The sequence below is a fragment of the Sciurus vulgaris genome (genome assembly GCF_902686455.1).
Source record: "Sciurus vulgaris genome assembly, chromosome: 8".
In the NCBI taxonomy this organism is placed as follows: Eukaryota; Metazoa; Chordata; class Mammalia; order Rodentia; family Sciuridae; genus Sciurus; species Sciurus vulgaris.
In genome coordinates, this window is record NC_136468.1 from 49,996,453 (window position 1) to 50,011,486 (window position 15,034).

At 34.7% G+C, this 15,034-nt stretch overlaps 1 protein-coding gene across 2 annotated transcripts in view; it reads right to left on the reverse strand.

Moving 5' to 3' along the window:
* The window catches only part of VPS50 (VPS50 subunit of EARP/GARPII complex), a 120,194-nt gene that overhangs the window by 16,782 nt on the left and 88,378 nt on the right, over nucleotides 1-15,034 (reverse strand). For both annotated transcript variants that reach the window (XM_079152088.1, XM_079152087.1), the window contains exon 22: nucleotides 8,297-8,377. In XM_079152088.1, coding sequence (XP_079008214.1) covers nucleotides 8,297-8,377 — 81 coding nt within the window. The remainder of the gene's footprint in view (nucleotides 1-8,296; nucleotides 8,378-15,034) is intronic.

A 15,034-nucleotide genomic window follows, 5' to 3' on the forward strand; every position in this document is an offset into this window, starting at 1 on the left:
GGTGCTGGGGATTGAACATAGGGCCTCATTCATGCTAGGCAAGCACTCTACTACTGAGATACATCCCCAGTTTTCCCAAGGAAATTAAAAACACAAATACCTTATGATCCAGCAATATCACTACTGGGTATATATTCAAAGGAAATGAAATCAGTACATCAAAGAAATATCTATATCCCCATGTTTATTGAAGCACTACTCACAATAGTCAAGATATGGGATCAAACTACCTATGGATGGACAAAGAAAATGTGGTATATGTACACAATGAAACACTATTCAGTCATAAAAAATGAGTCCTCTCATTTGTGACAACCTGGATGAACCTGAAGAACATTAAGTCAAATAAGATATGCACAGAAAGGCAAGTACCACATGATCTCAATCATATGTGGAATTTAAAGAGGTAGAGAGGAGAAGACTGGCTGCCAGCGGCTGAGGAGCGTAGGGAAAAGGGCACAGAGAGAGATGGCCAACAGACACAAATGTACAGTTGGACAGGATTAAGTTCCAGTGTTCTACTGCACAGTTGTGTGACTATGGTTAATTATATTGTCCTGAATGTTTCAGAAGAAAGATGTTGAATATTCTCACTATAAGGAAAGGACAATTGTTATGAAATGATGGATATGCTAAATACCCTAATTTTATTATTACATGGTGTATACTGTATTAAAACATCGCACTGTACCCTATAAACATGTACCATAATTCTTTGTGCAAAAATTAAAAAATAGTTTTGGGAGAAAACAAAACAAACAATAAAAAACTGCAACAAGAAGCCTTTGAATGGAGAGCTGTCTCTGCCTCTCCTGTTTCTACTCTAGCCTCCACATGGTTAACTGGTTTATTTTTCTAGAATACTGATAAGAATTTTCTAATAGAGATGTGGTCATGTTACTCCCTGATTTGGAAGCCTTAATTCATTCTTTACAGTGAAAAGTTTGAACATGCTATCATAGTATTACTGACGACAGCCACCTTGCCGGCCTCATTTTGAGGTGTTCCACGTGCCCCTAAGGTCTAGCCACACTAGACTGCTTGCATCCCTGGCTGAATGAAACTCCTATTTTAGCAGCTCTCCCTGCCTCATCTGCCTAGTTTTCTCCTCCTCATTTTTAAAGTCTGAGCTTATGTGCCACCTCCTTCCTACAACTTTCTCAGTCTCCCAAGAAAAATGAGCATATCTTACTTGTGTTTCCACCACCCAGGCAGACACAAGTTTAAAAGGCACATTAGTGACTGTTTCCTGACTCCCCACCTCATGGGGAGTTTTTGGAGGGTGAGGACCACTTTGGTCATTTTTGTACCTCACAACCTAGCTAGGCGAGCCTTCTGGAATGAGCAAGCCCTCCATTAGTTTAGTTAATTAAGATGACAACAACGACATAACAGTCTTCCCCTCATCTCCTCTCCTTTCAAACTTATACCAAGCAGGCTTTCATTTGTCCCTTTTCAAAGAAACTGTCTTCAGGGTTCCCCAGGGGTCTCAATATGCCCAAACCCAACAGTCAACCCTGAATACTCAAACTTAACTACCTACAGCATCCTATACAGCTGACTTTGAAAAACTTTCTTCAGTTTCCAGAACATCACACCTTGCTGTTTTTACTCGTGTTCTACTGGCCATTTGCCCATCTCCCTGACCTTTAAATATTCCAGTTCAGTTCTCATACTTCTATTTATATTCTCCCTTGATGATTTCATTCAGTTCCACAGTTTTATGCCAACTGAATACCAGCAACTACAAAACTTACATAAATAACCCAAACTCTCTTACCTTTAGTGCATTTGATATTTGAAACTGAACTCTTGATATTCTCTTCAAAAACAACCATCCTAAAAGTCTTATCTATCTCTACTAATGGTAATTTCTGATGTCTACAAGTTAGGTGTCATTCTTGATTCCTTCCAGTCTTAAAACCTACTTCCAATCAGTGAATTTCAATGTGTCTACAGACCCAGAATCCTGCCATGCCTCACTACTTCTTCCACTAACTCTTCAGGACAAATCACCTCATCTTTTTCCTGAACTGTTATACAAAGCAGACCAAATAATTCTCTTCTAAATAATTAGGCAGATCATATTAACTCTCCTGCCTCAATTTCTTTCAGTGGCTTCCTGTTTTCCTTAGAGTAAAATGCAATGGCTTTACATGATCTAGGCCCTGGCTCTCTCTCTCTGGTCTCAGCTATCACTGATGATCTTGCTTCTACTCTATTCCAATCACATTGGCCTCTCTGCTGTTCCTGGAAAAAGCACAGCATGCTCCCACCCCAGGGCCTTTGCATTTCTTGTTTCTCTAACTTTTCCCCAAAATATGTTCTCCCTGCTAGAAAATAAGTTCCACATGGGTCAGGAGTTTTGTCTGGTTTTCCATCTTATTCCTATGGTTATATCTTTAACTCCTAAAGTGATACCAGACACCATACTTCAAGTATTCCCCTAAAAGGCACTAAATAAATGTTTGTTGAAACTTGTTCTTATCCAGGTGTCTAACGTCCCTATGTTCTTCAAGGATCTGCTTCAATGTTACCTTCTGATTGCCCAAATAAAACTGTACCCTTTCTCTTTCTTTCACTCCTTCTTATCCAGTTCTTCACAGCTCCCAACACAATCTGACATTAAATTAGGTATTCAGTTATTTCTTATCTGCTTCCTCCACTAAAGGGATCATCAGCCTACCACTGAGTTCGTAAGCACACAATATCTATTTGTTGGATGAACTAGTAAGGCGGCTATTAGCCTAGGTATGGCTTGTCTTTCAGCCTCATCACATAGTCCCTTCCCTTCTGTGTACCTCCAGCACTGCTTAAAGCACTCAGTATTATCTTCTCAGTTCAGAGTTGTAAATATCTATTGAAGGACAAATTAAAGAACAGTGAGAAGATCTGAAACCTTGAAACATAAACCTTGAGTTGGGGACTGAGAGCGTTCACTTGGGCAAGATGATTAGGCTAGCCAAAGCAACCGAATGAGGTAGAAATATTTAACAGAAAATAGTTCCAGAAGGCAGATTTAGCTATGCCATAACAAAGCACAATCCACAAGGCAGACTATAAGGCAAGACTGCCTTGCTTCTGAGCTCCCATCACTGAACAGGCTCAAGCAGAGCACAGTTTATTGGTATATATGAATCCTGTACAGGATAAATAAGCAAAGGTAAGCTTCCTTCTACAATTTAATGGTTGAAAGCTTAAGTATTATACTCTAAAAATATAATTAAATATTCTTCTAAGCATTGAACACTCTTGCATTTAAAATATTTTACAATTAAACTAGATTTGACATGATCTTCCTGACAATTCTGTATAAGCTCTAAGTCTATAGATAGCTCAAGGTCATCACAAATAACATAAACTTATAACTGCAGAATTACTTTTGAATTTCATTCTTTTATGATTAGACATCACTATACATATAACACATCTATAAAACTGAAAGTTTCTTTGAATTTAGTCACTAACTATGTATGTAATTGGTGACAGAGCAAGGGAAGTGTTGCTAGGCAGTGATGGCCCTAATGGAGAGGGCTGTTGTAGCCCGAGGGTAATGCAGTCCATCTCCACATGACAGGCGAGGCGGAAGTATCATCTACTTCTTAGCACCTTTGACACAAGGGGGCTGAATTCGCCTTCTGCTGGCACAGCTCTTTCACAAACATTCAGAGATGACTGAGATTGCTCCCACCCAATTACAAAGGTTTTGATTAAAACACCTTCCTTACGATGGACCGTATACAGAAAACGAGGAGTGGGGAGGAGGAAGGGGGGAAGGAAAAATAATAGAATGAGACAAGCATCATTACCCTATGTACACGTATGATTACACGAGTGGTATGACTCTACTTTGTTTACAATCAGAGAAACGAAAGTTGAGCCCCACTTGTGTACAATGAATCAAAATAATAAAAAAGAAACCCACTTGAAAAAAAAATAATCAAGATTCAATCTACCTTGAGACATGTAACAAAGGCCTTTATTTTGCTTTCGACTCATGTATATGATTTGGAACTATTAAGCTGGTATTTAAACTAGGCTATATTACTCCAAAATGCCATCTATATTACCTGAGCAGACTCCTCTGGCATCATTGCCTATTTAAGGAAGAATAAAACACAGATAAAAATAACAGAATGAGACAAATATCATTACCCTATGTGCATGTATGATTACGCAAATGGTGTGACTAAAAAAATAAAATAAAATAAATGCCTTCCTTTGTTCCCAGTTGTCACTGGCATTTTAAGCATAAAAATTATAGTAATCATCTGCTTAAAGGTTAAAGGTCTGTGTTTACATTTCAGGAAATATGCTTGAAGAGTGCAAGAGAGTCACAAAAATGTCAGACTGACATAAATAAATGGCATGTGCTTATTGTGCACTTTAAATGGAAAAGTTCCTAAACGGGATTAATGTTTCAGTTTATACCAGTCCAATAAGTAAGGATATAACCTCCTTGAAGACTGAGAAATAAAACCTTAATCTTTATTTACAAAATGAAAGTTATATTTTTTTAGCCTTTCCTGCCATTAATCCATACTTACAGACTTTTCTGGAAAAATTTAAAATACATTTTTATTGTTAATATTCAAAGTTGGTCATAGGTGTGATGGGGTGACAGATCTGGCTCCATGAGAATGTAATAGGCCAGACTATAAGGAAAATGAATGGACAGACTCCATTTTGCTCTGAGACTCCATGTCATGTAGGAAATAAGCTTCTCCCATGGGAACACCCCACCTCTGTATCCATCATCACTTACTTATCGTGACATGGTTAGCAATACAAAATGACAATTCTTATGTAATGAAAAATTTCTCTCTTTTTTTTTTTTTTGATTCCTATTGCTCCTAAACAATGCACCATGTGAACGGTGATCCTGTGGATGTTAGTAACCATTCTTTAGTTTGTACCTAGATAAGGGTCATTTTGACCCACTTTCCCCTCTGTTGATGATCTCATGATTTTAGTTTGTAATTTTGAATCATAGCAACAGACACTTATGATTGATGTGATTTTTGGTATGAAAACCCCTACAACCTGATGGTCGGGGCTGTTCTCCCAATAGCCATTTTTTGGGGCATTGTGTGAGACAGTCAGCCGGCTTAATAAAGCCTCTCAAATTTGGACTGCTCAGTGGTGATCAGTCTGTTCTTAAGTTGCACCCCATAACAATAGGTCTTAAAGCAAACTATTTATTTTGCATCACCAACTAGAAGATTAAAAATTTACATTTCTGGAACCAATATCACATATACCGGTTTCCTTCCCTACTTTTCCTCTATCAAACTTCTTTTCTTAGACTTTTCTTTGATGTGTCAAACAAATTTTCTTATTTTACATGGAATTTATATAGTAAATTATTTTAGGTGAAAATTTTAAGATCATGATGATTCAATTTGCCTTTTACAGCTTAAAGAAAAGTAAAAACTTAGAGGACATTTATGATGAAAAATCAAATTATGAAAAAATTATTAAGATTTCAATTGACATGTAGGATAAATATAAGAATAAAATATTACTTCCATCTAATTGAATCCAGATTAATTAGGCTATAAACTATTTTACTACATAAAGAATATACTGAACATCAAGAAACCAATTAATGTTCTCTGTCAATGTATATGTGAATTAAAGAAGTGAGAAAATATGTCAGCAAAAAAAACCTGAAAACAAAGTTTGATAAATAGATTTCCTAAAATAATAAACCAATGCTTTTCTGTATGAATAGACAGAAACCAACAGAAAACAGGAAACTAATGAAAATTTTCAGGAAAACTTATAGCATATGAAATCTCATACTCCAGAGGGATCAGGACACTGGAGAGACCCTCTCAAAGGGCAGTGATCTTTACAAACTGAAGAAGGAATAACTGCTTGCATGGTCTTCTCATTCATCAGGCAATCTTTTGATTCTAGAAGTGGTAACAATAAAGACTTTAAGAAACAATCTGTACGGCTGGGGCTGTAGCTCAGTGGTAGAGCAACTGCCTCAAATACATGAGGCACTGGGTTGGATCCTCAATACTACATAAAAGTAAATAAATAAAATAAAGATATTGTGTCTATCTACAACTAAAAAAGTTTTAAAAAATAAAGAATATAAGAAGATAATATGCCAAAAGAAAAAATAAAGAAAAAAACAGGCATCTTTATTTATTGAGCAAGGGAAAGTATAGTTAGCTTTTAAATATACATCTCTAAATTTGACAATTATACTAGTTCAGGAAAAAACTTATCCAAAGATCACAGAAGTTAGGCAGATGCTTTATTATTAGGCAGAGAGATGGGTGGCAGCTCATCTCAAAGAAGGGCTAGTTTAGTTTAGTACCACTGTTTACTTACTTGGTCATGCAATTTCATTGTATATCTATGTGGCAAAATTATAAGGGTCACATCTGGAACTGTGCTTTGATAATCATTATCTATTAACTAGCAGAGATGACAAGAGAAATTGCCAGACTGAAGGACTCTGATGGTGAATTTCAGTCCATCATATCATTCTTTCCTTTTTTTTTTTCATTTTTCTTCCAGTGCTGGAGATTGGGATTGATCCTAGGGCCTCACACATGGTAGGCAAGTTCTCTACTATTGAGCTATACCCCTAGCTCCCTCATACCATCATTCTTGAGGAAACAAGAAAAACTTAAGCTGTGGACTAAGATCTGTAGAATAAGATTGGATGATGCTAAGAATCAAACAAGAGAATCCAAAATGAAACACAGAAAAGTTCCAACATGTTTGGAAGCCAATAGATTTCACAAAACAAAGACTTTTAGAGGGGAAAAAAAAATAAAGGGAGGGGGCTAGGCTGGTCAAAAAAGGATCCTTGATCTGAATGAAGACAAAGATTAAATAGCACAAGAAAAAGTCAAATTAAGTTAGGACATGAAACCCAGGGATTCAGGTTTGTTCACCTACTCCATGGACATATATTGAAGAAATGCTGTGTGCCATGGTAAGTACCATAACATACACTCCCACATCTGTGGATTCAACCAACTGTAGACTAAAACTATTTTTTTTTAAAGAGGCATCTGTACTGAATATGAATAGGCTTTCTTGCTTGTTGTTATTGCCTAAATAATGTACTATAACTACTGACACAGCATTTCCATGTTATTAGGCATTGTAACTAATCTAGAGATGATTTAAAGTAGGTTATGTACCAATATAATGCTATTTTATAAAAGGGACTTGAACATCTGGACTGCGGTATTTGCAGTGCATCCTGGAATCAATGCTCCAGATATTGAGGGGCAACTGCCTTAAAAAAATTAAAAAAACAAAAAAGAAACAGAAAGAAAAAAAAGATGTAAAGATTAAAGATATACTGGGTCAAAATATCTCCAAATGATCCAGGAGATGGACACTGCTTATTTCCTCTGCTCACACTCTCTTCACCCAAGGTATCAGCGCATGCCTCTCACTGTATTCACATCTCTGCTCAAAGATCACCACCCCAACACTCTGCTCCATTTTCATCTTATTAGCATTTATCAGCCTGTTTCATTATAAGTATATGTTTGTCTCTGCTCCAATAAAATACAAGTTCTAAGAAGACAGGAATTATCTCTATGCACTGATGAATTCTCAACACCATAACTATGCCTGGCATATGATAATTATTTCAATAAATATTTCTTATAACAATTATTAATTTGATTTATAAAAATTACCAATAATAGAAGTATAGAACTTAAGAAAATATAGAATATATAGAACTTAAGAAAAAGGAAGAAAATGACGGCTCATGTGGGGTAGGTTGAAAGAATGAAGAAAAATTTGGAGAAGCCTGGGGTTAATGTAGACACAAAGAAATGTCCTGAAAAACATAAATTTCTGACCATGGCGACCAACCTCAAGAAAAAGATTTTTTTTTTTTTTTAATTTTAAATGTTTATGTGAGCTTAAAAACTACAGAAGGTTCCCTTTATGTTGCTACCTAACCCATCTTCTTAGAGCATGCATTTCATCATTGACACAACTGTCAAGAACTGGGCCCTTCTACATAGAAATCTAAAACCAAACTCTCTCCTTGAATTTCAAAACTGTTTATAAAGTGACCTGAGACAATCTCTAAAACACAACTCTTCAGCATGTACCAGAACCCCAACCACAAAGATCTGCCAGATTATAAGCAATATCTGTTTTACTTTCTACAAGCACTTAGCATAATACTAAAGAGTTCAGGCACTTCATAATACATAAAAACACACCTTCACAGATAGCTGATTAGATGACTGGCTTCAACTTTACGTAACAAAGGAATTAATTCCAGTTTATTACTTACCAAATCAATAAGGCTTTCTTGTATTCTGTTGAGAGTTGTTCTTAGTCTACTACTACTAAGACCGAGTCCTGTTGATTCCAACTAAAAAAAAAAAAAAAAAAAGAGCATAGTTACATCACTCTAGAGATGATTTTGTAAATGATAAACCTTAAAATTAACCAAAGTATTTGATGAATTTCCAGTTATTTAGTCTTCAGAGGGTTTCCAAAAGGTATTAAAAAATTCCAACACATCAAGCAAAGAAGTCAAACCGTGGCCCTCAAGGGAATCAAAGAACAAATTACTCATGAGCAAACTTATGAATTAATAAGAGAACTTCTTCCCACAAGTTATTACCATAAGTTACAAAGCTTAAGGTTTTAGATACTTAAAGATAGTATCCTCTATTGTACTTAAAGTATGCTGCAGTGCGTTTACCTCAAAGAAAATGTAGCATGTTGCTAAATTTATTTTTCTTATACAAATTAGAGACAGCCTAAACCCTCATTCAAAAATCAATCAAATTTTCTTAGGCTCAGTAAACATTTCACAGTATAGAATTCTATTCATTATCACAAAGCCAAAGCACTTACAAAAACATACACACAAGGGAATAAATAAGAAGAGTGACTTGATTGCTAAGACATGAAAAGCTGGTGAGTGAGTTCTTGGTGTAATAGTTCAAATGATGAAAATAAATTTGAGAGATAATCATAGATACACAAAGATATTTGGAAAAAGTTAAAATGTTCTCTGAGCCAATAAATTGGAAACATTATTTATTAAAATGTAATCTTATTAGTATACTCACAGATATATGTATAACTGTGAATATATACCCAAAAGCATGTATACACATTTATTGTTGTGCTTCTTCTCTAAGCTAAGAATAAAAATGAGAAATTATTTACACATGTCAAAAAGTCTCAAGCTAAAATAGTTATGAGATGACATGGTATAGGAAAACAGGAACTAATTGCTAATTTTATAATTTTATTTTCTCTAGGTTTTATATCCTCATTAATTCATTTTTCTTCCTTTTTCATGAAGGTATTATTTATATATAAAGTAATTAGTTTTAAGTATACAGTCTGGTAATTTTTGGTAGTTGTTACAGTGTTGCAAGCAGCATCACAATTAAAATAGAAAATTTTCTCCTCTTTGAAAATGTGCTCATGCCCATTGCACTTATTCTCTCCCCACATTCTTAACCTCTGATCAGCTTTCTGTTACTAGTTTTTGCCTTTGCTAAAATTTCAAATAAATGGAATCACAGTGTGCTGTTTTTTGAGTTTAGCTTCTTTTACTCAGTATGCTTTTCAGATTCAATTGTGCTATGAGACCACTAGTATTCTGCACTCTGGTTTAATATTCAATAGTATACACAAACAACACAATCTGTTTGCTTATTCATCAGTCTCTAAACATCTGAGTCCCAGTTTGGCCTGTTTGTATAATGCCTCAGTGAACCTATGTTGAGGTCTCAGTCTTTGCCTGGTCATACACTATTTTCAGTTCTCTTGGGTACTTGTAAGTGTCATTGCTGGTTAATACAATATTTCTAACTTTATCAGGTATTGTCATACCTTTTTCTAAAGTAACCAGAACTTTTGTATTTCCACAAGTAATGTGAGTTTTTGTTGCTCTGTGTCACAGACTGAATGTTTGTACTCCCAAAATTGATGGTAAAGTCACAGCTGGTAATGTGATGTTATTTGGAGATGTGGCCTTTGGGAGATAATCAGAGTTAGATGAGTTCAGGAGAGTGAAGCCCTTGTACAATGGGATTAGTGCATTATAAAGAAAATGAGCAGAGGAAAGGCCAAATAATGATACAGTGAGAAAGCAGCTCTCCATAAGCCAGGCAGAGAGTCCTGGAACTGAATTGGCCAGCACTTTGATCTTGTCTCTTCAGCCTCCAGAACTATGAGAAATAAATTTCTGTTTTTATAGTTACCCAGTCTATGATTATTTTGCTAAGGCAGCCACAGGAGATTACAACACTCCACAACATTAACAATTTGTGATGTCCTTTTAATTAGCCATTCCAATGGACAGGTGGCGGTACTGCGTTTCTCTGATGACCAGTGATGTAGAACACTGTTTTAGATGCTTCTAAGCTGTGCACATATCTTCTTTTGTGATGCTATTTGACCAAATCTTTTGCCCATTTTTATACCGGATTCCTTGTTTTCTTGTGGAGTTCCAAGAGTTGTTTACACATTGTGGAAACATGCCCATTTTCAATATGGTTTGCAAGATTTTCTCCTAGTCTGACTTGTCTTTTTGTATTTCTGTCTTTAGAAAAGTCAAAGTTGCTAATCACGAAGTCCTTTTCTTTATGGCTTATACTTTGTATGTCATTTTAAAGAGGCACATGCCTGACTAAAATGCCACAGAGATTTTTTCTGTGTGTGTGTGGTGGGAGGCGGTTAACTGAGGTTTTGTGGTTTTGGATCTTATCTGGGTTTTATAAACAATGAAAGCATTGAGACTTTCATCATTGAATATTATTAACTATTTTATGGAAGCCCATAACTTGGTTAAAGAAATTCCCTGCTCTTAGTAGTTTTCTGAGTTTTTAAACCACAGAAGGATATTAAATGTTAGTTAAATGCTTTTTACAAATATTTAAACAGTCATGCGTTTTTCTTTTAAAGAATATTAATTGGTGAGTTATATTGATTCTGGAATAGGATTTTAGGCTGTTAAATAAATTCTGTAGTTTCAAGATAAGTACTACTTGATCATGAGTTAATTTTCTAAAACCTTAAGAATTTCTTAAAATGTATGTGTACAAGAGATACTGGTCTGTTATCTTTTCTTGTGTCTGTCTGTTTTAGGAATGAGAATAATATTGGCAACAGAAAACAAATTATCAAACCCCTTTTCCTCTATTCTTTGGCATATTATACAGGGTTAATGCTTTTTGAAGCTTTTTACTTATAAATTTAAATTCATTTAAATGATAAAGAACTACTCCAGTTTTCTTCTACTTCTTAGGTCAACTTTTGTAATTCAAGTTTGCCAAGGAATTAGTTCATTTCATCTAGTATGGAAAGTTCACTGGCATAAAATTGTTCATAATATTTCCTACAGTTCGTTTAAAGTGTGAAGTATCTATAGTGGTGCTCTCCATTCCATTTTTGCTATTGACAGTTTGCCCTGTCTTTTACTTTTTCCTTATCAGTATGATTAGCATTTATCAATTTTATTCATATCTTGTAAGAACCATTTTTGGTTTTACAGGTTTTTTTTTCCCTATTGCTTTTGTTTTCAATTTCTTTGATTTCTGCTTTTATCTTTATTATTCCTTTTTTCCTGCTCGTTTTGGGTTTAATTTGTACTTATTTTTCTAGCTTCTGAAGTTGGAAATTGTGATCATTAACTTGAGATGTTCTTTTCTGCTATCACCATTTTAAAACTAGATACTTTCCTCTGCGCATTGAGTTAGCTGCATCCCACCTATATTGTGTTTTCATTATTATTTGGCTGAAAATTTTTCTCATGTGATTTCTTCTTTGCTCCAATTATTTGGAAGTGTACTGTTTACTTTTGAAATATTTAGGGGTGTATGTGCGTGTGCGCGCGTGAGTGCTCAGGACAGAACCCAGGGCCTTGTGTACACTAGGCAAGCACTGTCCCACTGTGCTATATCCCCAGCCCTAGTTATCTTACTGTCATAGATTTCTAACTTAACTACAAATAGTATGCTGTGCATTATTTCAATTTTAAAAAAAATTTATTAGGCTATGTCAATGGCCCAGAATATGATCTATCCTGAGAAACGTTACCATGGGCACTGGAAAAAAATATTTATCCTGTAATTTTTCTGTCATTGTTTGGTATGTTGTCTCACATATATCATGCAAGTCTTTACCGCTGATAATACTGTTCAAATCTAAGCATTTGCTGATTTTGTCTACTTACTGTATTAGTTATTGTTTGTTGTTTAAGTCTCCAACTATGATTGAATTTTCTTTTCCCTTTAATTCTATCAATTATTGTTTTTATCTATTTTGAAGCTCTGTTATTAGGTACTTCATACTTATATTTTTCTTGAATTGACCCTTATATCATTATTACTCTGGTAATACATTTTATTAGCAGATCTAGTTTACCTGATATTAATATATTCACTAAAGTCTTCTTAAGCTTGATATTTATATGGCGTATCTTTTTCTACCCATTTGTTTTTAACCTACGTGGGCTTTTTTTTTTTTTAACATTTAACGTATATTCTTGTTTTTAAGTGAGATCTTTGTTTTTAATCTGTCCAATCAGCGGGTGTCTGGTCCATTAACATTTAATGTAATTATTAATTGGGCCTGCATCTATTATTATATGGTATATCTATTTTTGGTTGTTTGGTATCTCCTTCCTTGCGTTTTGTGACTATATGTGAATAATTTCTGTGATTCTATTTTAATTTTCCTATTGGCTAAAGAGTTAAAGTTCTTTTCATTACTTTTCATGGTTGTCCTATAGATTATAATATACATCCTTGATCTGCTGCAGGTCATTTACTGTTAACAATGTTCTGCTTTAGATAATATACAGAAATCTGTAAATGCTCAATTCCATCTCTCCCCCCTATGCCTTATTATAGCTGTAATATATATGTACACATATTATGAACTCCAGAAGACAAGAATTTCAGTTTTAAACAGTTACATGCTTTATAAAAGAAATTAAGTAAAATAGAAAAAAAATGCAGTCTCTTGCCATTTTCCCAGGGTGACTCCATTCTCTTCACCTTTTTCTTAAGACCCATGTTTTAATTTGGTATCATTTTCCTTTAGTCTAAACAATTTCTGTGAGGGGACAATCACTAGAATCATCTGTCATTATCTTGCTCTGCTTTCTCTCTGAACATTTTCCTTTTGGATTTCATATGTATCTCTTGTGACAAATTCTCATTCTTAAAAAAACTGATTTATATATAAATGTATGAATTTAATTTTCATTCTTGAATGGTGCTTGTGGATCTCAAGTTCTGGATATACAGGTTCTCTTTTCTTTCTGTACCTTAAAGGTATTATTTAACTCTCTTCAAGTTTCCACAGTTTCTTGTGGGAAGTCAGCTGTTGATCAGATATTGGTTCCTTTTGTATAAGAAGTCCATTGTGGTTTCAAGAATGTTTTCTCATGATGTGTACTCTACTGTATGTAGTCTCTTTGTGCTTGTTCTATTTGCTATTGTTTAGCATCTTATGTCTGCAACTTTTTGGTCAGTGTTTCTTCACGAATTTTTTTTTGCCTCATTCCATCACTCTTTCTTCTCCATCTACTATTTCAAATAACTTACGTTTAATCATTTGAAATATCTAACATGTCTATAAGACTGATCATTTCTATTTCCCAATAATTCTTTATATTGTTTACTTTGAATAATTTCTATTGACTTCTCTTCAAGTTCACATTTCTTCTTTCATGTCTATTTAGTTAAGTATAGTCAATCATTTTTTCCATTTTTTGAATTGTATTTTCAGCTCTAAGATGTCACTTTGATTTTTTTTATTACTGCCACTATTAGAACCTATTTCTCTGCTGACATGCTCATGCATTTAAAACATGTTCTTTTTTACTTCATTAAAGACAGTCAAAGTTTTATTTCATTGAGGACAATTCTTTTAAAATCCTTTTATCTTAATTCTAATATCTTGGCATCAGACTAGATCTTCTTATTTACTTTTAATTTTTGTTAACCTAACTATGCATTTCACTTTTTTGATTCTATATATCTGAATATTCTAGACTTGTTTTTTCTTCTCTCATATTTAATATTTCCTTTAGTTTCAGTATGCAATTTTCTAAGCTGGTCTTAATTATAAACTCTTATGTAGCAGCTTTGGTTTCTGTTCAGATTTTTCTTTGACTGGGCTATAGTTAGTCTGTCCCACAAAAACATGGTTCATAGTTTAGTCAAATATAGGTAGTAAATTTGAACATCTCTTCTCTAGCTCCTTCCCTTCTCGGTTTCCTCCATTCTTAGCAGTGTCCCCTGGCTTCCTGGCTCTTCTTTTCCAGTCACCCAGTGCAATAAAGATGGCAGGATTTCCCATGCTTATCTCCCTTGTGTGCCACATGGATTGCACAAAGCCCTGGGCTAAAAGCCATAGGCATAGAAATTATGCTTAAAGCTACTCCTTCTCCCACCTGCACATTAACATGAACTCCCCACCGCAGTCTATCTGCTTCTTCTGCTTACTCTCCAGAATCCTCAAACAGCTGGCTTTTGAATAACATTCAGGTTTTTATAGTTGTTTTCTGCAGGGAATGTCATCCAGTAACTTTTTGGTCTCTCATACCTGGAAGTGGAAGTTAACTGATCTCCTAAAAGTTTAGATACTCAATCACAGACTGTCTACAAGGAAACAGTTTTATTAATGAAAGGTAATTAAATTTATTTAGAATTACAAACTGTTGCCAAGTAAGAATGTTCATAAGACCTACCTGAAAGCAAATCATTAGTACACTGAGCCCTGAGCCCCGAGTTTCCACCCTCTGTTTAGTACTCTGTGAAGGTAAGCTACAGAATGACTGGTCTCCATGAGAGCATGGGAACAGTTAAGACCAAGGAAAATGTAACTCAAGAGAACAATGGAAAGATTGGGGTGAGGCAAAATGAAGCAATACTAGGAATAACATTACAATAGAATTTATTGGCTTAGATATAAAATTGAGCATAGTATAGTAGGTTATAAGCAGTTCAGTGAGGAGCCAGAGCTTCTCGAAGAATTAGTGTGAATAGAAGGA